The 27,874-nt window shown below is 42.2% G+C and overlaps 1 protein-coding gene across 3 annotated transcripts in view; it reads left to right on the forward strand.

Moving 5' to 3' along the window:
• Positions 1–542: 542 nt before the first annotated feature.
• Positions 543–27,874, forward strand: part of SPMAP2 (sperm microtubule associated protein 2) — a 58,756-nt gene continuing 31,424 nt past the window's right edge. The window contains exons 1-2 of one of the 3 annotated variants that reach the window (XM_068234075.1): positions 543–744; positions 25,479–25,595. In XM_068234075.1, the coding sequence (XP_068090176.1) occupies positions 25,507–25,595 (89 nt within the window). In that variant the 5' untranslated portion in view covers positions 543–744; positions 25,479–25,506. Of the gene's footprint in view, positions 745–11,401; positions 11,491–24,975; positions 25,065–25,478; positions 25,596–27,874 lie in introns of those variants that run through there. The other 2 variants (XM_068234074.1, XM_068234073.1) reach the window with 2 other exon arrangements.

The following is a 27,874-nucleotide window of genomic DNA, read 5'->3' on the forward strand; positions in this document are numbered from 1 at the left end:
GTCCAGTAAACCATGCAAAGAGCATAGTCAGCTCTTGTGCTCATTGAGCTATACATGCACCCTCCTTTTGCCCAGACCAAAAGGACGTTTATACAAATAAATCACAAGTGAGGAGTTGCAAATGAAACATTCTTTAACAAGAAATGAACATTGTCACCTTTAATACCAGAGCAGTGCTGGTGGTTCAGGTAAGTTCTTCATTGGGCTAAATACTTGATAAAGGTCAGGAGCCCAAAACATCATGCCAGTCTTCACTATGTATTTTGCTGCATACGCCTGTTTTTGTTAAACCAAGGCATTTATGTGACTCTCATCGGCGGCCTGCACTTGCCTTTCTCAGTGCTTGGGAGACTGAGAATGACTGTTGGTCCCAAGGCCTCACATGAGGACACTTGGCCAATGGAAGTAGCTTACTGAGGCAAGAAGAGGTGGGCACAATGTAAGACTAAGGCTTGAGTCTACCTACACTTAAGAAAAAAGTGTGATTTCAAAGCATAGAAGTCAGACAGGAAGCAATCATAAGCAACCATGGCAACCTGTCTACCGGTAATGTTTTCACAGGTTTGTTATACTAGCCCGGATTTGGACACAGGGTCCTTTTGAGACTGGTGAATCACTGATCCTCCTGCACAGGTTTCATAAGATATGGACTTGTTTCATGAAAAATATAATTATATGACATTTTTAGAATGTATATAAAGTTACCAAGGTCTCTCACCACTGCTATCCTCCACCTTAAATAAGGTAAATATAAAATTTCCATTCCATTGATTTATGGGAAATTTATTGATCAAAGATCTGAATGAATCTGAGTGGGCAAGAGGGTTGGGAATAGATGGCCACATAGCATTGCAGCACTTTGCACAGTACAATGCTAACGGATTGATTAAGGACCAATAAAAAATCTAACTGAGATCAAATGTGCAATATGGAAAGAACTGATTGCTAACCGATTGATTTCCGAATGAGGAGGGACTGATTGGCTTGTCAAAGTGAGATATAATTTACACCTGCACACCTAGCTTAAAGGATAACTGAAGTGAGAAGAATATGGAGGTTGACATATGTTTTTCCTTTTAAACAATACCAGTTGCCTGGCAGCCCTGCTGATCTATATCTGCAGTAGTGTCTGAATAACCTTAGTAACCAGCATGCAGATAATCTTGTCAGATCTGTCAATAACGTCAGAAACATCTGATCTGCTGCATGCTTGTTCAGGGTCTATGGCTAAAAGTAGATTGGCTAAAAGCAGATTTTTAGCAGGATAGCCAGGTAATTGATATTGCTTAAAGGGATACTGTAGGGGTGTCGGGGGAAAATGAGTTAAACGTACCCGGGGCTTCTAATGGTCCCCCGCAGACATCCTGTGCCTGCGCAGCCACTCACCGATGCTCTGGCCCCGCCTCCGGTTCACTTCTGGAATTTCAGACTTTAAAGTCTGAAAACCACTGCGCCTGCGTTGTCGTGTCCTCACTCCCGCTGATGGCACCAGTGTCGTCCTGCGCAGGTCCAGTATGGTCTGTGCCTGCGCCGTGCGCTCCTGGTGACATCAGGGTAAGCAAGGACACGGCAACGCAGGCGCAGTGGTTTTCAGACTTTAAAGTCTGAAATTTTCCTGAAGTGACCCGGAGGCGGGGCCGGAGCATTGGTGAGTGGCTGCACGGGCACAGGATGCCTGCGGGGGACCATTAGAAGCCCCGGGTAACTTCAACTCATTTTCCCCCGACCCCCCTACAGTATCCCTTTAAACAAAAATAAATATGAAAGCCCCCATATTCTTCTTATTTTAGGTGTCCATTAAGACTGGGGATGCTGTACACAGGTGCAAGTATTTGGCACCCTCCATGTAAAAATGTTCTCATTGTTTATCGTCAGTGACGAGTTGTTAACTGGCTTGAGCAAACTGGTATTTGTGTTTAAGCTTTTTGGCTTAGAAATTAAATTCACTTGTGAATAAAAGAACGGGACAAATGTTTAGATGTACGGTACGGATAATATGGATTATTATTATCTGTATCCCTTATAGATCATAGTATTATGGTAATAATACTGCACTGATGTTTGCATAGACTGCATTCTATTTGCTGTGGTTTTCTCTGCTCTGTAAGCTCCATCTCTCAATTTTCTATCTGTGTTACTGTATGCAATGTAAAAGCCTGCATGTAAGTTATTTGCTCAAATGTAAAAAAAATCCCAAAAGATGTTCACAAAACTGTATCCTAACCTTGTCCCTTTTAGTACCATTAATTGAAATGCATAAAGTCACTGCAGCCTTTAAATAGCCTTTAAATAGGCTAAGTGAAATTCACAGCTCTAGCTTGGTAATGAAGCATACAGTTGCTTCTGTGACTAAAAGGTTAGCCACCCTCAGTGTGAAAGTAGATAAAATAAATCCTGTCCACAGTTAATACTCCCAACCAAAATAACGGTGGAGTAACTATCAATGCATTACAATGTACCGTATATACTCGCAAGCAAGCCGACCCGCATGTAAGCCGACCCCCCAACTTTCACCTGAAAAAACAGGGAAAAATGATTGACCCCCATATAAGCCGGGGGTAGGAAATGCTGGCCGCCTTTTTCCCCTAGTGTGTCCCAGTATAGCTAGTATAGTGCCCAGTATCGCTAGTATAGTGCCCAGTATCGCTAGTATAGTGCCCAGTATAGCTAGTATAGTGCTCAGTATAGCTAGTAAAGTGCCCCAGTTTAGCTAGTATAGTGCTCAGTATAGTTAGTATAGTGCCCAGTATCGCTAGTATAGTGCTCAGTATAGCTAGTAAAGTGCCCCAGTTTAGCTAGTATAGTGCTCAGTATAGCTAGTATAGTGCCCCAGTTTAGCTAGTATAGTGCTCAGTATAGCTAGTATAGTGCTCAGTATAGCTAGTATAGTGCTCAGTATAGCTAGTGAAGTGCCCCAGTTTAGCTAGTATAGTGCTCAGTATAGCTAGTATAGTGCTCAGTATAGTAACGGCATCACCGCTACAGGAAGCCGCTCTCTATGGTTTCCTCCATCATCACAGCAGCGAGGGGCGCGCTGCTGTGAATGAGTTAGTTATCGGAGCAGGACGGGGATAGAGGAAGCGGCGCCGCCTAAGGTAATAGCAGCGGCGGCCGCGGGGGGAGCGGAGAGGGGCAGCACCTACCCACCCACCTACCCATGACTCGCAAGCAAGCCCACCCCCCAACTTTTGGGCCACTTTTGGGGGGTGAAAAATTCGGCTTGCTTGCGAGTATATACGGTACCCTCAATTCCATTCGTATTCAGCAGAAATATCAGAAATGTTCAATACTGAATAGAGCCAGTGCTCTAGTTCTCAATTTGCCACCAAGGAAAGAAGCCTTTTCTGTTGCTTGTGATAACAGTTCTAGCTCTTGAAATTGACTGATTAGATTTCAGTCAGTGCAATGTGTTTCAGGATTTCAATTTTTTATTTTACCAAAATAATGAAGCCTGGCTGTAAAAGATTTAGGCCATCCTGAGGCCCAAGACCATTTCTAGCTTTCGTGTCACCCCAGGCAAGAAGTCCTGTTAAGGGCATAGGGATTACCATAGCAGCCATAGCAGGTGCTATGGGGCCAGTTGCTGCCTGCAACAAAGGGGGGAGGGCCTGTCCTGGCTGCTTTTTTTTTTTTTTTTTTTTTTTTTTTTTTTTTTTTAAATTCCACCAACAATGCCACCTGGAGCCCGCATTATGCCTATACACACTGCACCACTCAACCCTGCAGTTTCGGCCGCACACGAGCGTCATTGTTGCCACGGCAACTGTACACGCAACATGCAAAGAGTGAGGTGCCAACACTAGAAAGAGCAGGAGACAGACAGGATGGTCACACAGGCACAGTGCTGGACTCCAGCAGGGAGATAAGAGCAGAACTTGTTCTGCACTACAAGCTGCCTTTACACACTGGGCTGCAGGATGGGGGGGATAATGGCAGAAGGGGGCAGAGGGAGGCAAAAGGGACCGAAGGAGGCACAAGGGGGAGGAAAGAAGGAGATACAACGTCTATAAGTCACAAAGGTAGATAGAACCAGGCACAATGAGGGGACAGAAGGAGGAACAGGGAGACAGAAGAAGGAATGAGGGGACAGAAGGAGGCACATGGGGACATAAGAAGACACAGTGGGACTGAAGGAGGCACAAAGGAAAACAGAAGGAGGCACAAAGAGAACAAAAGGAGGTATGAAGGGGGGTGGGGGGAGGGTGTAACGATTGGTGTCAGCACGCAGAGAGAATCTGATTATTGGTGATCTGCAGTATCACCAAGAATGCAGATATATACCTGATTATTGATGATCTGCAGAATCACCGATAATACAGTTATATTACTAACCTCTGGACACCCCGGGTATGTAAGTGTTTGGTGTAACAGTAGTACTTTGAGTAATGCACCTGCTGGGCAGGTGATATTAGGCAGTAAAGGAACACTGCTCTGAGAGCACAGGAACCTTCCAGCAGCCTGAGACTCTCCAAGGGGTGGAGTCAGGCTGGAGACAGGAAGGGCCAGAGAGTGAGTGACACCTGAAGGTGGATGTCACTATCTGATCTGGAGACTATCTCTTAAGGGGAGAGATAGCTCTCGAGGTCGGACACGCCTGGTCGGTAACACACGGACAGATAAAGTACAAAGACAGAAGGCTGATTCGGTATCCAAGGCAAGCAGGGTGTGACAACGGAATATCAGATATGCGAGGTACCGAATCAGAGGACAGAGGACTAGTCAAGAAAACAATAAGTCATAACAGATATCAAACAATGCCTAGTCTGGGTGTGAGGTCCGTGGTCTCTCCACCCTGTAACTAGTCTGATGTATAACAAAATGATCGCACAAGTTCCCTAGTCTTGGGTGCGAGGTCCGTGGTCTCAGCACCCTGGAACTAGTCTGATGTATAACACAAATGATAATACAGTTCCCTAGTCTGGGTGTGAGGTCCTTGGTGTCTACACCCTGGAACTAGCTTAAGCATAAACAGAATAACAGTTCAAGTAATCTGGCTCAGTGTGAATTCCCAGGTCCTTCTGGTTCAAACACACTGTTGGATCTGACTAAGGTCTGAGTGCTTCCACGTAGTGTTCGCAACGGCAGACAACTTGCAACTGGCCAGCAGTAACTATACATGGAGTAGTGCTCTCCAGCACCACCCCTAATTGATCAACCAATAGTATCCTGCTCTGGAGTCAGCTGATCGGCGTGATCAGCTGACTCTCTCTGCCCAGTATAAGAATTCTGCCTCTCAGCGCGTGCGCGCGTATTCCTAAGCCTGTGTGCACCAACAGACCCAGCCACACCAGACGCACGCTGCCGCGTGCAAACCGCCGCGCTGGATGCGGTACCAGCCGCCTTACTGTTGTTGCATGCAGCGGCCTTTCCGCGTTCTGTCCTGCTACCAGACACACGTGCAAACCACCGCATTGGACGCGGAATCAGCCGCCTCCTCAGTAGCACAGAAGTAGTAAGAATAGGTTAGCACTCCAGCTTCTCAAGTGAGCAAATCTTTTATTCTTCAATCATGTGTCAACACTCAGGTTAACAATTGTTTCGGGGCCAGCAAGGGTCCCCTTCATCAGAACAGTGCAGACAAACCAGTAGCACACACGGCGGTTTTTCCGCGTTGTCTCACAGAGGGGCAGAGAGATGTTCAGGGGGAAGAGGCAGCACAAGGGGACAGAAGGACACAGAAAGAGGCACAGGGGGACAAACGGAGGTACAGGGGCCAGAAGGAGTTGCAAAGGGGGACAAAAGGAGGCACAAATAGGAACATAAGGTGGGACAATGTGGTACAGAAGGAGGCACAGGGGGACAGAAGGTGGCACAAAGAGGGAAAGAAGGAGGCACAAAGGGGGACAGAAGGAGGCACAGGAGGGCAGAGGGAAGCAAATGGGACACACGAGGGGCAGAGGTGGCACGGGGATACTTAAGCTAACACAAGGAGACAGAAGGAGGCACAAAGGGGGACAGAAGCCGAGGCACAGTGGGAGAGAAGGAGGCACAGGGGGACAAGAGATACAAAAGGTGGCAGAGGTGGCACCGGGGACTGAAAGAGGCACAAGGGGACAGAAGGTGGCACAAAGGGGTACAGAAAGAAGGCACAAAACCCCCTTTGGGGAATGGCTTCATTTGGGGACATGGTTTAATTTGGGGGCAGGGCTTAGTTCAGGGACTGTATGATGGATTATGGTCCACCACTCAGAATGTTACAGAATTCTACAAGATTGACAAAGCATCCTTCAGTATTACAGGTGACAGGAAGGTGTTGCAGGCTGCTAAATGGTTGACCTCTTTTTCTTCTCCCCCCCTCTTGCTTCTCTGCAGGGTCTGCTTTGTTATGTAATCATTACACTGTGTACCCTAAAAAAACTACCATGAAAAGGTAATTTAATTCAGTACATCATTCACACTGGAAATAAGTACCTGAGACAGCGTAGGTATTACTTAGAGAGGGAGTTTTTCCTTGTTTAGTCTGTTGCTGATTGCCTACCTAGGGCTAGGGAAACATTTGGATCTGAAGCAAGGCTAAGATGACTAACATGCTGCTACAGCAGATTTTCCACCTAAGGCTTTTTCTTTGTCACTCAGAAAAGTGCAGGTACTGTTTTACACAGCCATTGTTATTTAAAAATAAATAACATGCAATAATGACATGGGTAATAAAGCCAACCCCAGTGTCCTCTGATGCTCATTATTATTAAGGTATCCAGAAACTGTCACTATGCATTATTTATGCAGCACAGAAAGAAAACATTGCTTGCAAAGTGTACAGAGGTTATACTTTGAAGTTACATTTACCAGGATATCAGTAAGGATGTAAATAATGCACACAGCAAGCAGGAATGAAGGCATTTCACATGAGACCTTTTTTTTTACATTGGCAAGGAAGACATTTTATGGGTGTACAACAGTGACATAGCTACAAAAGACATAGGCACCAGAAAAGATTTTACTGTCCAGAGGGCAGAGCCAGCAACTGCAGGGAGAGGAAAACGGGTGGGGTTGGGGGGGGGGGGGACTAGAGCTGGGGAGACCTGGCTTATTAATCTGCATTCCTCCAATAGAAGTGTTCTATTCTGGTGCTTTCTGGGAGCCACCAGTGACAGGCCTTGTAGTGTGATGCAGGGAGACAGGTGGTGCTGCTTAGCTACCTTTACATATGTTGCAGTCGTTCTTTTCCCACCGGTCTTGCTCTCCTCTCCAGGTGATGCCTGTGTGACATCACACAAGTGTCAACTGCAGGAGATGGGTGTGAATGTGAGAAAGGTGCTGGCCAGAGGGTGAGGAGAGAGAATGCATTTAGTGCCAGGAAAGGGTGAGTCTGGTGTTAGTCATGTCAGAGATCCCAGAAACCACATCATAAGAAGCCTGAGAATTATGATTCTAAAAAAAGATCTTCAAAACGGCAAGGAAAGGTGAGTATTTAGGTATAAATAAATGAAATTATTTAAGACCAGGAGGATGGATTATTATGAGTCCCAGTTGTGTTTCATTGTCATTTTGATTATTATCACCATCATTTTTTCCATGTCTGCGTCTCCCTATGTGCTGAGGCACTCAGTAGCCGTACTGGTGTTTATGAACTCCGCAGCTGTATAGTGTACTGGTTAAGGGTGCTGTCTTTGATGTAGGGTTTTGGGCCTTTGACCTAACTCAATCCAGTATGTAAAAAAGTAAGGAATGTTTGGGCAAGGCTCCCTATTACTCCTGGTTGATCATAGTGAGCACCCTAAGTAGCTCCAATTCTGGAGTGCTTTGGGTCCTCCAGGAAAAAAGAGCAATATAAGTGTTATTTGTCTTGCCTTGACTCTCCACACTTCTCTAATTAATAACCGTATCTTGGCAATTTTGCCCACCTAATTGGTGTATGGATATGTGGATACACATTGGTTTATTATTGATCCCCTTCTTCACACAAGCATATAATTTGATCCAGTTCATTTTAGCCAGTTTATTGACTCGCTGTGCCTTCCTCTTAAGCTATGCAATGAATCACATGGTTCCATCTTGAACATAGCTTATTGACTGTATTTATCTCTTTTTGTACAGCATGTATCCTTCAATGCTGTTAGCTTGTATGGACAGGGCTCTCTCTGGTATTGCTGAGTCTATCTTGGTGACCCAGAACATTGCAGAAGGTGTGCTATATCTATTATTATTATTATTATTATTATTATTATTATTAATGAACTTGTCTGGTAAGGTAATTCGGTTGTAATGTATTATACAGTGGTGTGAAAAACTATTTGCCCCCCTCCTGATTTCTTATTCTTTTGCATGTTTGTCACACTTAAATGTTTCTGCTCATCAAAAACCGTTAGCTATTAGTCAAAGAAGACATAATTGAACACAAAATGCAGTTTTAAATGATGGTTTTTATTATTTAGTGAGAAAAAAACCTCCAAATCTACATGGCCCTGTGTGAAAAAGTGATTGCCCCCCTTGTTAAAAAATAACTTCACTGTGGTTTATCACACCTGAGTTCAATGTCTGTAGTCACCCCCACGCCTGATTACTGTCACACCTGTTTCAATCAAGAAATCACTTTAATAGAAGCTATCTGACACAGAGAAGTAGACCAAAAGCACCTCAAAAGCTAGACATCATGCCAAGATCCAAAGAAATTCAGGAACAAATGAGAACAAAAGTACTGTAATTGAGATCTATCAGTCTGGTAAAGGTTATGAATCCATTTGTAAAGCTTTGGGACTCCAGCGAACCACAGTGAGAGCCATTATCCACAAATGGCAAAAACATGGAACAGTGATGAACCTTCCCAGGAGTGGCCGGCCGACCAAAATTACCCCAAGAGCGCAGAGAAAACTCATCCGAGAGGCCACAAAAGACCCCAGGACAACATCTAAAGAACTGCAGGCCTCACTTGCCTCAATTAAGGTCAGTGTTCATGACTCCACCATAAGAAAGAGACTGGGCAAAAACCGCCTGCATGGCAGATATCCAAGGCGCAAACCACTTTTAAGCAAAAAGAACATTAAGGCTCGTCTCAATTTTGCTAAAAAAACATCTCAATGATTGCCAAGATGATTTGGGAAAATACCTTATGGACCGACGAGACAAAAGTTGAACTTTTTGGAAGGTGCGTGTCCCGTTACATCTGGCGTAGAAGTAACACAGCATTTCAGCAAGAGAACATCAAACCAACAGTAAAATATGGTGGTGGTAGTGTGATGGTCTGGGGTTGTTTTGCTGCTTCAGGACCTGGAAGGCTTGCTGTGATAGATGGAACCATGAATTCTACTGTCCACCAAAAATCCTGAAGGAGAATGTCCGGCCATCTGTTTGTCAACTCAAGCTGAAGCGATCTTGGGTGCTGAAGCAGGACAATGACCCAAAACACACCAGCAAATCCACCTCTGAATGGCTGAAGAAAAACAAAATGAAGACTTTGGAGTGGCCTAGTCAAAGTCCTGACCTGAATCCTATTGAGATGTTGTGGCATGACCTTAAAAAGGCGGTTCATGCTAGAAAACCCTCAAATAAAGCTGAATTACAACAATTCTGCAAAGACGAGTGGGCCAAAATTCCTCCAGAGCGCTGTAAAAGACTCGTTGCAAGTTATCGCAAACGCTTGATTGCAGTTATTGCTGCTAAGGCTGGCCCAACCAGTTATTAGGTTTAGGGGGCAATTTCTTTTTCACACAGGGCCATGTAGGTTTTGAGTTTTTTTTCTCACTAAATAATAAAAAACCATCATTTAAAACTGCATTTTGTGTTCAATTATGTTATCTTTGACTAATAGTTAACAGTTTTTGATGAGCAGAAACATTTAAGTGTGACAAACATGCAAAAGAATAAGAAATCAGGAAGGGGGCAAATAGTTTTTCACACCACTGTATATTATTTATTGGTACACTACAGTGCCAGAGAAGATGTTGGTACTATAGAAATCAATAATAAAAATATGTCCCCAAATAACTAACTTAAGTGCCAACAAGCACAGTGAAAAGCATCAACCCTCTTCCAGTTATGTGCAGAGACGTTTCTATTTTTTTCTACTTATGTTTTCAAAATTAGAAACCTAATTTGTTTTGCACACATTGTTTTCACAGTTGCTCAGCTTCATGCGTAGCCATAGGACATATCCTGTGGAGTGTCTCCACCTAATGGTACATATATATATTGCGTGAATCAATCTAAACAGTAGTTATAAAGGGATAGGTTTACCAAAACCATGCTTGCCTACATGCTGATTTTCTGGGTGCAGGTGGAATGCTATATTCTAATTTACTACATTTTTGTGGGGCAATGTCCACAGAACTTGCAAACACTAGAAACAAGCACATATTTCCACATCTGCACTATCCAATATAGGATTGTTCACATCAGTGCTTTATAGGAACAGTATATAGGGATTGTAAAAATGATTTCAATGTTTAATGCAATTAAAAAAATCCTTTAAATTAAAACATTAATGGTTGGTTCACATTTGGTCCTGGACTAATTTCCAGGATGGACAGCAACAGACCAATGGACATCCATAAAGCTTGACAGATAAAAATGTCGCAGGACAAGCACCGATAAAAATGGCACTGCCACAGGCGGCAATAGTAAAAGCCACGATTAGTGTCCGCTATTTATTGGGCACCATAATTTAACCTCCTTGCTACAACTGCGGATTTTACTATTGCCACCTATGGCGGGTGGCAGGGAGTAGGTTCAATTAAGCAGGGTGTTAGGGTTAGGCATGAGGGTGGAGTGGTTAGGATTAGGCAGCTGGAGTGGAGAGGTTAGGGTTAGGCACCTGGGGGGGGGGGGGTCTTAGGGTTAGGCATAGGTAGAGGGAGGGTTCAGTGTGATAGTAAGCAGGAGAGAAGGAATACATTACCTGGTCCCGGGCGATCGCGTGTCCTCCACACTAATTAGTGTAGCTGTCCTGCAGCCAGCCAATCACCATGCGACTTTAGTCCCTGAATGCTGATTGGCTTGGTGCAGGACTCCTACAAACTAATCAGGAAGTGGAGGAGACACGATCGCTCAGGACCAGCTAATGTATGTAGATGCCGGAAATGATATCTTGTTACTAAGGTTATTTAACGTTTAGGGATGTTTCTAAAATGTTAAATAACCTTAGTAGCAAGATGTCATTATCGGCATCACCCATCACTCTGCGCCATTTTTTTGCGGCGCTATTTTTTAGTGTTCAAAGCAATCTTTATTAGGAGCACAGCGAAAAGAATAGTAATACATGTCCTGTTTGTTCACTGTGATCAATGGAATTTTCCGTCCTCCATTTTGAAAATTGACATTACCCATAACAGCTTTCTGGTCAGCACACAGTTAAACTGTAACATCGCCCACTTGAACCATAGGGAAACATGGACATTACCTGGTACATCAGTTTTCCTCTCAGCTATAACTGACAGCAACTGATATTTTACTGACAGCAACTGATATATTTCAGATCTGACAAAATATTGTCGGGACTGGAAGGGATTATTGTCAGAGGAAAATGGTGAGCTTCTGAGAGGAACTGATGGCAAGGTAACTATGCAATGTTCATTTGAAGTTACCTCGTGTGTTTATTTTAAATATTTTTACTCAGTACAGGTTCTCTTTAAAGAGAAACTCCGACCAAGAATTGAACTTTATCCCAATCAGTAGCTGATGCCCCCTTTTACATGAGAAATCTATTCTTTTTCACAAACAGACCATCAGGGGGCGCTGTATGACTGATATTGTGGTGAAACCCCTCCCACAGGAAACTCTGAGGACCGTGGTACTCCTGGCAGTTTCCTGTCTGTGAACCTTGGTGCACTGTGGGAAATAGCTGTTTACAGCGGTTTCCAACTGCCAAAAAAACATGCAGCAGCTACATCACCTGCCAACAGTAAAAATGTCACCGTATAATAAATGTCAGAATGTAAATCAGGGATTTAAAAGATTTTACAATGGGCAAACACTGACAATCATTTATACATAATTATTGTAAAAATTAAGCACTTATATTACATTATTTTCACTGGAGCTCATCTTTAACAATCAGTGTACAATTACTTTGTTGACACAGCAAACCGAGAAGCATGTACTGTTTAATGTATGGGGAGCAAGGACAAGCAAATGCTTTCCAGCAGGAGAGGTATGAAGAAACACAATGGGGCCTGATCTAATTCACTTTTTCTCCTAGGTGATATTTTCACATCTTATACATAAAATGCTTTTTAAGCCACCAGCAAACAAGAAAATAATTTTGAAGGTACTTTTTCCACCTACTTTTTGGTACATTTTCAGTTGCAGAGTGCTGAAAAGTTAAACAGAAGATGGGAAATTATCTCCCAGAAGAAAACTTAGGAGAAAGTGAACTGAATAAGGGCCATTAATGTGTTCCTTCATCACTTGTGAATCTGTGTCATTCAGAGATTCGGCATGCTGTGTGCTAAACAATGTCAGGGTAGCAGGAAAAAAGGGCTGAGGGTGGACGAAAAGGGCGCCGCCATAGACTCTAATGCAATTATCGTTAATACGGTGAAAAAGGCTGAAAAAAGGGCGCCACGATAAATATCGTTAATAACATTAGAACATTATAGTTTTTGAAGTACAGTGGGATGCAAAAGTTTGGGCAACCTTGTTAATTGTTATGATTTTCCTGTATAAATCGTTGGTTGTTACGATAAAAAATGTCAGTTAAATATATCATATAGGAGACACACACAGTGATATGTGAGAAGTGAAATGAAGTATATTGTATTTACAGAAAGTGCGCAATGATTGTTTAAACAAAATTAGGCACGTGCATAAATGTGGGCACCACAAAAAAGAAATGAAATCAATATTTAGTAGATCCTCCTTTTGTAGAAATTACAGCCTCTAAATGCTTCCTGTAGGTTCCAATGAGAGTCTGGATTCCAGTTGAAGGTATTTTGGACCATACCTCTTTAGAAAACATTGCTAGTTCATTCAGGTTTGATGATGGCTTCTGAGCATGGACAGCTCTCTTTAACTCGCACCACAGATTTTCAGTTACTGTATATTCCTGCGTATAAGACTACTTTTTAACCCTTGAAAATCTTCTGAAAAGTTGGGGGTCGTCTTATACGCCGGGTGTCATTGATGCCGGGTGATACGCCCTACCCTGTTACCGCCTCTCAGATCTCCCTGCTGAGGGAGCGCAATCTATTCTTCCATAGCGCTCTGATAAATGGGTAGACAAGGAGAGCTGACCAGTCTACTTAAGGAGATTTGACCAATGCAACAAGTCAATTGACTATATACTGTTATATACTGGGTAACACATACAGTACAGCACCAGTATCTGTTCATACACAGCAACAGTACATGGTTTTTTTTATTTTTATTTGGTGTGCGTTGGAAGAGAGGTAGTCTTATACGCCGAGTATATCCCAAACTCCATATTTTAACTGGAAAAGTTGGGGGGTCGTCTCATACGCCCAGTCGTCTTATACGCCGGAATATACGGTATATTCAGGCCTGGAGACTGAGATAGCCATTCCGGAACATTGTACTTGTTCCTCTGCATGAATGCCTCAGTGGATTTTGAGCAGTGTTTAGGGTAGTTGTTTTGTTGAAAGATCCAGCCCCTGTGCAGCTTTAGCTTTGTCACTGATTCCTGAACATTGGTCTCCAGAATCTGCTGATACTGAGTGGAATCCATGCGTCCCTCAACTCTGACAAGATTCCAAGTCCCTGCACTAGCCACACAGCTCCACAGCATGATGGAACCACCACCATATTTTACTGTAGGTAGCAGGGGTTTTTCTTGAAATGCTGTGTTGTTTTTCCTCCATGCATAACGCCTCTTTTTATGCCCAAATAACTCAATTTTAGTTTCATCTTTCCACAGCACCTTATTTCAAAATGAAGCTGGCTTGTCCAAATGTGCATTAACATACCTCAAGCTGCTCTGTTTGTGGTGTGGGTGGAGAAAAGGCTTTCTCTGCATCACTCTCGCATTCAGCATCTCCTTGTGTAAAGTGCGCCTAATGGTTGAACGATGCACAGTGACTCCATCTGCAGCAAGATAACGTTGTAGGTCTTTGGTGCTGGTCTGCGTGTTGACTCTGACTGTTCACACCATTCGTCGCTTCTGTTTATCCAAGATTTTTCTCGGTCTGCCACTTCGAGCCTTAAAGTAAACCAGAGACGGAGCACCCTCATGTATTTTACCATATATATCAGTGGGAACATTCGAGAAAACACCTACCCTGCTCTCTGTTTCATTCTTCATTGCTTATCCTGCTTGTTATCAGCCCTGATAAAATCCCAGACTGAGCATTCAGTCTGGCTTTGCAGAGGAATAATTATAACTGAGTCATTATAGCAGAGCCAGAAGAGGGCAGGCTTGGGCTTGAAAAGACATCAGAGAAGACAGACTCAGCTATAATTATTCCTGAGCAAAGCCAGACTGAATGCTCAGTCTGGGATTTTTATCATGGCTGATTAGAAGCAGGCTGAGCAGTGAAAAATGAAACAGAGAGCAGGGTAGGTGTTTTCTCTAATGTTCCCACTGATATACATGGTAAAATACATGAGGGTGCTTCGTCTCTGGTTCACTTTAACTTGAACTGAGCCTGTGGTCTTCCATTTCCTCAATATGTTCCTAACTGTGGAAACAAACAGCTGATATCTCTGAGATAGCTTTCTGTATCCTTCCCCTAAACCATGATGGTTTACAATCTTTGTCTTCAGGTCATTTGAGAGTTGTTTTAAGACCCCCATTTTGCTACTCTTTAAAAAAAAATTAAAAGAGGAGGGAAACTTTCAATTGACCCCTTTAAATACTCTTTCTCATAATTGGATTCCCCTGTGTATGTAGGTCAGGAGTCACTGAGCTTACCAAGCCAATTTGAGTTCCAATAATTAGTTCTAAAGGTTTTGGAATCAATAAAATGACAACAGTGCCCACATTTATGCACATGCCTAATTTTATTTCAACAATTACTGCACACTTTCTGTAAATCCAATAAACTTTATTTCACTTCTCAAATATCATGGTGTGTGTGTCCTATATGATATATTTAACTGACATTTTTTATCGCAAAAAAACAATGATTTATACAGAAAAATCATGACGATTAACAAGGTTGCCCAAACTTTCGAAACCCAATGTATGTTATCGTTTTAGAAGCCTCAAACGTTATCGTTTTTTGGCATATTTCGCTTGTATGTACAGATTTTACGTTATCAAAGATATTATCGTTTCTATGTGTAAAAGGGTGTTTCCACAGAGGGAGTGGTTAGGCACCACCAGGGGGAGTGGTTAGGGTTAGGCATCACCAGGGGGAGTTAGGGTTAGGCAACACTAGAGGGTGGTTAGGGTTAGGCACCACCAGGGGAGTGGTTAATTTTAGGCACAACCGGGGGGGGGGTTCTGCGTGAGAGTAAGGTTGGGTTAAGCTGTATTGTTGAATTAGGTAACGATTTTTAATGTTAATATATTTTCATTATTTCCCGTCTGTTTTTACAATGATATTTATCGTTAACCAAGTTTGACAATGATGTTTATCATTATCATATTTCGTTATCCACGGGCGCCATTTCGTTATCCAGCCATGCCCTTTTTTCACGGCGCACTTTTTTCATGCACGCAATGTCAGAGACAGTGCCCCATGGCCATCTTGGCTGAGTTTAAAGTATTATGAAATTCAAATCTCTTTTGTAGTCTTAGGCATTAAACACACCATAAAACTACCAGGAGGTGTTGCGCATTTCTTTGTATGCAGCAAAATGCCTGCAATTTAATAAGAGAGAATCCTGCCTCAAAGTAAAAAAATAAAAAAAAGTGTATTTTTTCCCTGTAATGTAAACCCCTACGTAGTGCATTAACCCTTTGTGTCACCTGTACCTAGCTTTAGTGTACACATCCTCATTACTTTGCCATCTGTAGTGATCAGATGCGATCACTAGGGAGACAGTACAGACACCAAACCCATAGCTTGCATCGCTCTATTGTTGCCTAGTGATGCATCTGTACAGCACTGGCTCCCCAAAAGTGTCACCCTAGCAACAGGATCCAATCACTAGAGATGCACAGGCTCAGCCACACTATAAGCACTTTTCTGAGTGCTTGTGATTGATTAGCTCCCATTCACTTTCATTAAAATCGTGGTAAAAATCGTAGTGATTTTTCGTGTTTGCGATTGCAGTGATTTTTACCATGATTTTAATGAAAGTGAATGGGATCGATTTTTAAAAAGCGCTCATAAAGTGCTAATCAATCACAAAGTGCACAGAAAAGCGCTTATAGGGCTTGATTCACTAAACTGTGATAACTCATATCACGGCCGTTTTCGAGTGCATTTTCGCGTTTGCGCGCAATCACAAATTATCGTGCACAATCTCTAATTTGCGTGCGCATTTACAAATTTTGTGACCAATATGAGTTATCACGGTTTAGTGAATCAAGCCCATAGTGTGGCTGAGCCCTAAAGGTTTATAAAAATAGATCTTAAAGGGAAGCTTAAGTGACATGTGACATGATGACAAGATAGACGTGTTTGTACAGTGCCAAGCACACAAATAATAAATATACTGTGCTGCTTTTCTTCTTCCTCTGCCTGAAAGAATTAATATTAATCTATGCAACTGACAGTTTTTCTCCAATTGGGACCCAGCAGGACATATGATTATAAGGAATTACAGCAATAAAATGGTTTGCTCTCAGATGTCCAGTTCTCTTCCTCAGGAGAGGATAGATAAAAAAAGGTCAATAGGTCATATATTTAAGCACTCTGAGAAAGGGGACAGAATGTTTCATTGGACTTAGACAAAACAATCAAAATGTTTTTTTTAAAAGTTTTTAAACATAACATAAAACTGTGGGATATCTAAAAGTCATTTTTAAAAGTAGGAGGATAGATACAATTGTTTATCTCATCACTTTGTTTTCATTTAAGTTACACGTTAACCTATATATAAACTCTATGAAGTGCAAGCCCACTTTTATAGAGATAAAAATCTCTGCAGGACAACTATGCACATTAGAGGGATCTTATTAAACTGTATAGCAGCCCCTTACCTCTGTTATGGAGACTTCGAGATGATTCGTAGAGGTGGTCAATGAGATTCAAAAAAATTACGAGTTGTTGCAAATTCGAGGTTAGTTTCATACTGCTTTGAAATACAAAGATTAAATGCAGTAGCTCATAATATTGCCTGGTCCAATTCCAAGAAACATATTTTTGTATGAAATTAAAGGGACTCCGAGCAGTGCAGAAACTATGGAAAGATGCATATCATTTTGAAGCTGTCTTTCCACTTGTATTACACAGGACTAGTGTTGGGCGAACAGTGTTCGCCACTGTTCGGGTTCTGCAGAACATCACCCTGTTCGGGTGATGTTCGAGTTCGGCCGAACACCTGATGGTGTTCGGCCGAACTAAGAGCGCATGGCCGAACGTTCCCCGAACATTCGGCTAGCGCTGTGATTGGCCGAACGGGTCACGTGGTTCGGACCCGAACACACTCTGATTGGCCGAACGGGTCACGTGGTTCGGGTAAATAAATACCCGATCCACGTCATTTCTCCGCCATTTGTCTGTGGGTTTAGCTTTGGGTAGGCAGGCAGGGTAGTTCTCTCTCCAGCCAGGCTAGCCAGGGTCCCCCCAGTCATTGTGTCGCTGCTGGGAACAGTAGTACACCGCTCACCCACACTATATAGCATTGTGTTTACTGCCACTCTGTGTCTCTGCTGGGAACAGTAGTACACCGCTCACCCTGTATAGCATTGTGCTCTGTGTCACTGCTGGGAATAGTAGTACACCGCTCCCCCACACTATATAGCATTGTGTTTACTGGCACTCTGTGTCTCTGCTGGGAACAGTAGTACACCGCTCACCCACCACTGTATAGCATTGTGCTCTGTGTCTCTGCTGGGAACAGTAGTACACCGCTAACCCACCACTGTATAGCATTGTGCTCTGTGTCGCTGCTGGGAACAGTAGTACACCGCTCACCCACACTATATAGCATTGTGTTTACTGCCACTCTGTGTCTCTGCTGGGAAGAGTAGTACACCGCTCACCCACCACTGTATAGCATTGTGCTCTGTGTCTCTGCTGGGAACAGTAGTACACCGCTAACCTGTATAGCATTGTGCTCTGTGTCGCTGCTGGGAACAGTAGTACACCGCTCACCCACACTATATAGCATTGTGTTTACTGCCACTCTGTGTCTCTGCTGGGAACAGTAGTACACCGCTCACCCACCACTGTATAGTATTGTGCTCTGTGTCGCTGCTGGGAACAGTAGTACACCGCTCACCCACACTATATAGCATTGTGTTTACTGCCACTCTGTGTCTCTGCTGGGAACAGTAGTACACCGCTCACCCACCACTGTATAGCATTGTGTTTACTGCCACTCTGTGTCTCTGCTGGGAACAGTAGTACACCGCTCACCCGCCACTGTATAGCATTTCTGTACTGCCACTGTACTGCTGCCACATTTACATTTATGACTGCATGGCGGCAAAAAGCATGCTATCCGCACACTTCTTGTCCTCATGCAAGGCCTGGGTTGTTGTGTCTCAAAGCGTGGCCTTCTCCTCCTGCGCCTCCTCCTGTTCCATCACGTGTGCTGCTGCTGGGTTAGCGTTACCGGTCCTTTTCCTGGAACCTCTTATCTGTATTACATTTATGACTGCATGGCGGCAAAAAGCATGTTACCTGTGCAAAGAAAACAGACATTTCCCGCATTTAAAAGACAGTTTTCCCTTTGAAACTTTAAAATCGATTTTCTCAAAAACTATAAGCTCTTTTTGCTAAAAAATTTTTCCTCTTGTACCCACTCCCAAGGTGCACATACCCTGTAAATTTGGGGTATGTAGCATGTAAGGAGGCTTTACAAAGCACGAAAGTTCAGGTCCCCATTGACTTCCATTATGTTCGGAGTTCGGCGCGAACACCCGAACATCGCGGCCATGTTCGGACTGTTCGGCCCGAACCCGAACATCTAGATGTTCGCCCAACACTACACAGGACGACACTTTCCCCAGTGTCAGCAGCTCCATTCAGCTGCTGACTTTGGGGAAAAGTCGTCCTGTGTAATACAAGTAACTATGGAAAGATGCATACCATTTTGAAGCTCTCTTTCTCCTCTTTCCAACGACACCTAAACCGCCGCCCTACGCCTTTTAGTTTTCGTTATTTTCGCGATCGAAATCACGTGTGCAGCGACTTCGATCACAAAAATTGTGAAAACTAAAAGGCGCAGGGCGGCGGTTTATATATCGTTGGAAAGAGGAGAAAGAGAGCTTCAAAATGGTATGCAACTTTCCATAGTTTCTGCACTGCTCGGAGTCCCTTTAACATAAAATTTGCGTCAGCTTGAAATTATGACCTTTTTATTTACCATATCTAGCGATATGAATGAACATTTCAGAGGAAATGGTAATGACTCAGCAGACCATGAAAAATAGCATCCATTGGAGAAAACCTGGTAATTGTGTTAGCTGGAGGCACATTTCCCTGTTGTGCTATGCACCTAATTATTAATGCAGGAAGATGGATACTTAGTGGCATGCTTTGCCCTGCTTTGTACAACAGACAGTGTACTATTCCATACCTAACAAAGAAAGCAAGCCACCAGTATGAGGGAGTATCTATTCTTAATTAGAAGTTAAACAACACTGTAATCAGGCTAACAGTGTACATATGAATATCAACACCCATTATTAGGGTACCATGGGGTTCATTCAATAACATTTCGGTAAGATACAGTAGTTCACTACTATAGCTTACTGAACTACACCAAATGCGTGCTTCTTTATCACTGTATGAGATTTATGTCATATTCAACTCTACTCAGCACTGATATACAGTATCTGGCTGAGTCAATCATAATGCAATTGTGTATCATTAGTGTGCATCATCAATTTTGACCTGCTTTAGAAAGGTCTTAAGCAGTCCATATATTTACCAATTTTTCTTGCCAATTTGAACTCATTGATCAAATATGTTGAGGCTAAACTGCCCCTAACATGCCAGATCAATTAAGTTTTGTTAAATTTTGGGCAGGTTATCAATTTAAAAGGTCACTGGTATGTGGGCAAATGTCATTTAAAGGACAACCGAGGTGACATGATGAGATAGACATGTGTATGTACAGTGTCAAGCACACAAATAATTAGACTGTGTTCCTTTTTTAATTTCTCTGCCTGAAAGTGTTAAAAATCAGGTATGCAAGTGACAGTTTCTATCCGGGTCAGCACTGGGTCGAAGTGGGTCAGACTATAGCATTACCCTCACTGATAATTAATTACAGCCATAAAATACTTTCCTGTCAGTAAATGGCTTCCTGGAGCAGGAAAGAGATTAAATGGGTCAATAATTCATAGATTTGAGCTCTGGCGTACTTCAATGAGGATGTCATTGAGCAAAGACAAGGAAACAGTAAAAGTGTTGTATTTCATTAACTGATACAAGACCTGTGGTTTTGGTATGGCTAACATTAACCCCTTTCTAATCACTAGCTGGGTGTCATAATCTTACTTATTTAATGATGAATAACCTATTTATATATTTTGAATTTATATATCATTTATAAATATTTATTTAAAGGAATACTGTAGGGGGGTCGGGGGAAAGATAGTGTGTGGTGTCTGCCTCCAGCCTGTAGGTGTCACTGTTATAGCTACACAATACTGTATATCAGATCTCTTCTAGTCTTTGAATTCTTGTTCATCTTTTGCTAAAAGATGCCCTCACAATCCTTTTTTTTATAAACCACTATTCATTGCTTGGTTGCCTGACTACAATACACAAAAGATTATTAAAACAATAGCTACGCGCCATCACCTGGAATGCAGGAAGTAGGTGAGTAATTTCTCTCCTCTGTTTGTCGCTGCTAATTTGGAGGTCTGGCCCACCTCCCTGCCGCTGTCCCTCCGTCCAAGTTTCCCCCACCGGGGGCAACTATACTATACTAGGGCAACTATACTAGCTATACTGGGGCGACTATACTAATACTGGGGGCAACTATACTAATACGGGGGCAACTATACTAGCTATACTGGGGGAGACTATACTAATACTGGGGGCAACTATACTAATATGGGGGCAACTATACTAGCTATACTGGGAGCGACTATACTACCTACACTGGGGGCAACTATACTAATACAGGGGCAACTATACTAGCTATACTGGGGGTGACTATACTACCTACACTGGGGGCAACTATACTAGTTATACTGGGGGCAACTATACTAATACTTGGGCAACTACACTACCTACACTAGGGGCAACTATACTAGCTATACTGGGGGCAACTATACTAACTATACTGGGGGCAACTATACTCTCTCTGCCTTTCTGCTGTCCCTTTCTGCTGTCACTTTCTCTCTCTCTCTGCCTTTCTGCTGTCTCTTTCTGCTGTCTCTTTCTCTCTGCTTTTCTGCTGTCTCTCTTTCTCTGCCTCTCAACTCTCTCTCTCTCTCTGCTGTCTCTATCTCTGCTGTCTCTCTCTCTCTTTCTCTCTCTGCCTTTCTGCTCTCTCTCTCTCTGCCTTTCTGCTGTCTCTCTCTCTCTCTCTCTCTCTCTCTGCTCTTTCTGCTCTCTCTCTCTCTCTCTCTCTCTCTGCCTTTCTGCTGTCTCTCTCTGCCTTTCTGCTGTCTCTCTCTCTCTCTCTGCTCTCTCTCTGTGTCTATGCTCTCTCTCTCTCTCTCTCTCTGCCTTTCTGCTCTCTTTCTCTCTCTCTCTCTCTCTCTCTCTCTCTCTCTCTCTCTCTCTCTCTCTCACTGCAGGCTGAAGTCTTTTCCCACAGAGCATCCTGCCGAGACAGGATTGTGTTGCATGCTGGAAAAACTAATACACAGGACTGCAAACTGCATAAAAAAGTGTATGAGTTTTTAAAGAGTAACTGTCAGGCTGCAGAAGCTAATTTAAACCTCTATTCTCCTGTGTTAAACAGTTTAGAAGGAAGCCAAAAAGGCATTAGTGAAGATAAAAATCTCTCTTACCTTTGATGTGTGCTTATCAGAAAAGCTGTTAGACCTAAGAGGACGCAAGCCGCATACTATACTGCAAAGCATTCTGGGGCCCTCCCCTCGGCTGCTAATGAGACGTTACAGCAGCTTGTAATCAGTCCAGCGCGTAGCACTGATAAATCTCCGGGCAGAGTACACTGCAGGAGTCAGCTATTGTTCCTAGCCACATGGCTCATTAATATTCACTGCACACTGTGTTATTCAGTACGAGCTTTTCTGTGATCAGGAAGCAGGCAGGACATGACGACACATTTGACAGAAAAACATGGAACCTGCCATGAGCTGTCAGGAGCATCAATCTCTGCATATACTATATAAAAATTCTGTGAAGTACAAACGTGGACAGTGAAATGCATATGTAATGTAAGTACAGCCAATCTTTAGCTACTGATATATGTGTTTATTTTCTCTGAGACCTTATACCTAACAGCTCCTCTTTAAAGAGTACTCTAAAATTCTTACACTAAAAAGCATACCATTCTCTTCATTATGTTCTCCTGGGCCCCTCTGTGCTGTTTCTGCCACTCCCTGCTGCAATCCTGGCTTGTAATTAACAGTTTTAGGCAGTGTTTACAAACAAAAGACTTGGCTTCTAATCAGAGTATCATAGGCTGAGAACTAGCTTGCTGTGCGACTCATGCAGAGCTTGGAGAGGGTGTGTAAAGCTTCTGCCAATGACAAGCAGTGCTGCACATTCCACACATTCCAGCCTCAGCCGACAGAGCCGACAGAGGAAAGAAGATAAGATTTATTACAGAGACAGTGCAACTAGAAAAGGTTGCAGTAAGACAGACCACATTAGAACAGGTATAGGAACTTATAGGATATAAGAAATAAGGCTCAAAATTGTGTTACAGAGTCTTTTTAAAGATAATAGTAGCCTGAATTTGATGCAGTAGCCAACTTATCAAAAATGTTAAACAATGGTGGTGGAGTAGCTAGGTGGTATTGTTGTATTCCCTATTTCTAATGCTGTTTGTGCAATATAGGCAAAGATTTTTTTAGTTTTGTTCCCCTTTAAGTGAGAAATGATGCACTCCCATGGTGCCTCAGTCATTAGCCAAGGAAAGCTGATCTGTAACAACAAAGAAAAACAAAGGCACACATGAATACAGGTTTATTGAAACAGTTACTGTGGCTGGACTTAGAATAGAGAGAGAAGCAAACTCACAGGACAGTTAGGTGGAAAATGTTATTCACAGACATTGAGGGTCACTGCAGTCACAGCTGATATTTGGCCCGTCCCTCCTTCCTACTTAAAGGGTCCCTTTGAGGCTCCTTTAATCTTCTGCTATATTTTATCATTATAAATTTGCAATTACTCATTACTATGCCGAAAAATGCATAGAAGTAATGTGTAAGGTTACATTTCCACTTATATTGCATTTGTGCATAAGCTTGCAATACGCATGTACCCACAGCAGCACTATGATGAATTTTAATGAAAAACCATGAGTGACAGCCAGAAAAAAAGCTAAGCTGCAAGGTTGATTTTTTTTCTTTTTTCTTTTACATAATAGGAAATACACAATGCTTGATTCACAAAAGTGTGATAAATGATAGCACGTCTGAAAGTTATGCACGAGGACACCTTGTGGCCAAATAGTAAATTACAATTACACACATTTTTTTCATTAACAGACTTTGTTTACATTGAAAATTAACCCCTTACCTCACCCAAAAAATTTTTGTAAAAAAAAAAATATTTAATTTATACAATTAAAAAAAATACATAAATAGTTACTTAGGGACTAAAATGTTTTAATATGTATGTCAGGAGGGTATATTACTGTTACTTCTTATATTGTGGGCTTAGTGATGGACGCAAAACTGAAAAAAGATGTACCTTAATTTCCAAATGAAATATTGGCACCATATATTGTCTTAATTACGGTAGCATGTAGTATTTTAAAACTATAGTGGCCGAGAAATAGTGATTTTTTTCATGTTTTTCTTATTACTCCCATTAAAACGTATTTAGAATAAAATAATTGTTAGCCAAAAGTACACCCACAAGAAAGCCTAATTGGTGGTGAAGAAAACAAGATATAGATTGTTTTGTTGTGATAAGTAATAATACAGTTATAGGCAAATGAATAGAAGGATTACTGACAGGTGAAAATTGCTCTGTTTTTTTAAAGGGGAAAACCCCTTGGAGGTGAAGTGGTTAAATCTGTTTGTCCATGTTCTGTATGCATTGTGCATTGCATGTGAGTGTACACTGGCATCTCTTTCATATTCAAGGGGAAGCTATAATTGCTTAAATGTGGCCCCCACAAAATTTTGTTATGGGGTTCCATAATTTCTGAATATGCCAGTGATTATTTTAATTGCATCTTTTAGCAAACACCAGTAATACCCAGATTCCCTCTCCCCTCTTCCCCTCTTCCCCTTTCCCCGCCACTAACGCAGTACTTGGCAGTTGTAATATGCGCACGCAACTCTGCGTCCACGCCGTGCATACTACACCTGCCTTTTAGTCATATAGATACAGGCATAAAGGGCTCTGACAGTTAAATTGCTATTGCTTAGTTTGGACTACTTTGTAAATAAGAAACCTGTCTTATGAACAGAAACAAGTGCTCACATGATTCATGTTAGTGTAATGTTTTCGATGAAAACAAGACAACGTAAACACCAAAAAACAGCAATGCTAACTCCTCCTGCTCATATACTGCTGTCTATACCTAACAACAAAACAAAATAAAGCAAAACAATCATTAACATCTATTATGCTTTGGGCTATACAGTAATCTACACAGCAATTCTTTTTTCTATACTTTCAGAATCAATATTCTGGTCATTTATTTCATGTATACAGCATAACTTAATAGGTTCCAGAACAATTTGTAAAAATGCTAGTCCTATTGTTGTTTGAAATAGAAGTATGTGCAAAGCTGTGTGTATAAAGGTTTATGACTATGAGTTGCTCTGCAGCATGCATTGAAAGACATTTGTTTCCATATATATCTTGTCATCTCTATCCTGTTTGTCACATGACACCATGGTGCTTTTGCACGTGACATGTATTGGTTTCCCTGGAAACCAGAGCATACTCTGTCTCTTAGCAACAGAGAAAGAAGGACAAGACTCAGGCAAGCCACAGATGAATAGGGTAAGTCTTGTATCATATGCGTTCCTAGATATGTATGCAGATTATGCATACACTTTTGGCTTATGCACACAAACTTCTGTGTAGATGCTGTCGAGTACCGCTCTCCCTGCCTGGGAAGCACATGATGTATTGACAGATAAGGAAGTTCCAGTGAAAATATAATTGTTATTGACTCTGTCCCAGACAGCTGAGCAAACAGACTGCAGTGATGTAGCTTTACTTAGTTAAATACGCATTGACTTTTAAGGTGGAGAATGTTGTGTGTTTCAAAGACAATCATTGAACTTGATCATTGAAATTAATTATTTTTAGCTGAGGCTTATACAGTTATATCTTCATACTTCATTGCATACAGAATATGCTGCAGGCATGCTATCTCTGTGAAACTATTAACCCTATCTCTCTGTTTTCTAGATGTTCTGCCACCCCACTTTAATTTAGCATGTTTAAACCTCAGATCTCTGGGTCTGAAAAAAGTCGTCTAGATATTCTTGCTCAACCTAAAGTGAATTACCTAAAATACCCTGACAGGTAAGAACATGTGAAGACTGAACAATTTAAGTTTTTTATATATTTTTTTTATTTAACTATGCAAAAGTTTAAAGCCTAAGCAGATTTAAGGCTGCATTACACAGAGATCAATAAGAGACAGATTTGATTATTTCAATCTCATGCAATCTTCTGCTCCCCCTTAAAATGCCTAAAACAGTTCAACTGATTTTGAGGAAGAAATCAATATGGACTGAGATTGGAAGTGGCAGAAAATCACTATCGTATTGGGAGTGGGATGGTATGAGCAACAGAGCAGTGATTTTGTAGTAAATAGGCAGCACAGAACGACTGCACTGAGACAGGCATGCTAGATCAGGATCTGAAGTCCAGTGTGGAACCAGTATTCACAAATCAATGAGAAACAATGCTATGTGCATAATTTAATTCCTGTGTTATAGGGCAGCCAAGGTGCTCCTTATAAAACTTAACCACTTGTCAATGATCTTTCACTGATCTTTCTTTAGTGCAACATAAAGGGGCTGTGTGAATCATTGCATTATTCAGTGTTGAGGATGATCACATGGTTTTTGTGGTATTCCAAGTTCCGACATTGCATCAGAATATCAACATTTTTTGTTGAAAGTCAGAATTGGGAGTAAATTGTGAATGTTGTGCAAAATTACATTTGTGTAATTTATGAAAATGTTTTTGAATAAATAGCAAAAAATGTCTACTGAGCATGCTCAAGGGACTTGGATGAGAAAATTCTCTGAAAAGGCAAAACATTCTATGCAAAAATGCAAACATATTTTTGTAAAGTCACACTAACCATGACCAATGGAGTGGTTAGTGCGAAAATACAGTCTCAATAAACTACACTTTGCAATTTCCCACTGCAAACTCGGAATACGCAAAATTTGTTTGATTTCAATTTTTTTTCTCCTGGATTTGGAATTTTGGCAATTCTGTCCATCCCTATTCAGTGTACTAATTGCTCAAGGCTAAAGTATATTTTAAACAGACAATCCTAAAAAGTAGCAAAACATAAGCGAGAAATTGTCTGGCACTGTAGGTAATTTATTGCTCAGTAGCATGAATGTAGCATAGGCATAAAATGCAAATTGTCCATACTGTAGTGATGCAAAATACAGTGCTGAGTTCACATGGGTAACATATGTAAAATAGTACTTATCATGCGTGTGAGCAGAGTGGGGTGTCGAGATGCGGCAGTGGGCGCCACTGTTGCATGGCCTGATGACTGTTTCGCAATCCAGCTTCTTCTTAGGCTGGTGGGTGCCTAGAACCATAGGGAGTCACAATATTCTACTAGCAGTTTATTTCTAGAAGCATGAACACAAACTTGGCAGACTTCAGGGCATATATAGCACGTGGTATGCAAGCATATCAAATGTGCATATGACTGCACTGTCTAATGTTCCCACGCATGCCCTGTACAGCAATGTGTTATTGCAACGCACTGCTGCATGCATTTTGGTTCACACTGCACTGCTGTCCCACTCTTTGTCACTGAATCAGCACTGTAATGGAGAGTAATGCAGGTGCTGTGTATTGATGTATATAAATGCTGGGTTGCATAGTGGAAATGGAGCATTACTCAGTGTTGCTAAAGAGGGATAATGTGATGCCTTGATAATGTGATACCTTGATAATGTGATGCCTTGAAAGCAAAATTTGGCCTTGGTAATTCTGCTGTTTTGAAGACTAAGAATGGCATAAGTAAAAAAGTCTAACTGGTGTTTTGGGCAGGTGAAAAATGGTAGAAGAACACTGGTCTAAGGAAGCAGAAAGGACAAATCTAGCTCACATAGCAGTAAATGATACACTGCTTTAAAGTGAATGTTTACCGTTAAAAAAAAGAAAAAGTCAGATACTCACCTAAGGAGAGGGAAGGCTCAGTCCTAATGAGCCTTCCCTCTCCTCTCCCGGTGCCCGGTCCCGCGCAGGATCCCCCGTGGCAGTATTCGACCAGTTCGGTCAAATACTGCCACTTCCGCATGCCGAAGGGAGCTTTCGGAAGCCTTCGGGAGCACTCGAGCTCCCGATGACGCGGCCGCTCCATACTACGCATGCGCGAGCGCCTTCTATGAAGCCCGAGTGTTCCCGAAGACCTCCGAAGTCCCTGCGGCGGCGGACGCGAACGGGGGAGCCAGCGCAGCACCGAGGGCACCGGGAGAGGAGAGGGAAGGCTCATTAGGACCGAGCCTTCCCTCTCCTTATGTGAGTATCTGACTTTTTCTTTTTTTAAACGGTACCCATTGGCTTTAAGATATGGCAACTTGACAGTAGTTTGGCAGTGA

The sequence above is a fragment of the Hyperolius riggenbachi genome, chromosome 1 (assembly GCF_040937935.1).
Source record: "Hyperolius riggenbachi isolate aHypRig1 chromosome 1, aHypRig1.pri, whole genome shotgun sequence".
NCBI lineage: Eukaryota > Metazoa > Chordata > Amphibia > Anura > Hyperoliidae > Hyperolius > Hyperolius riggenbachi.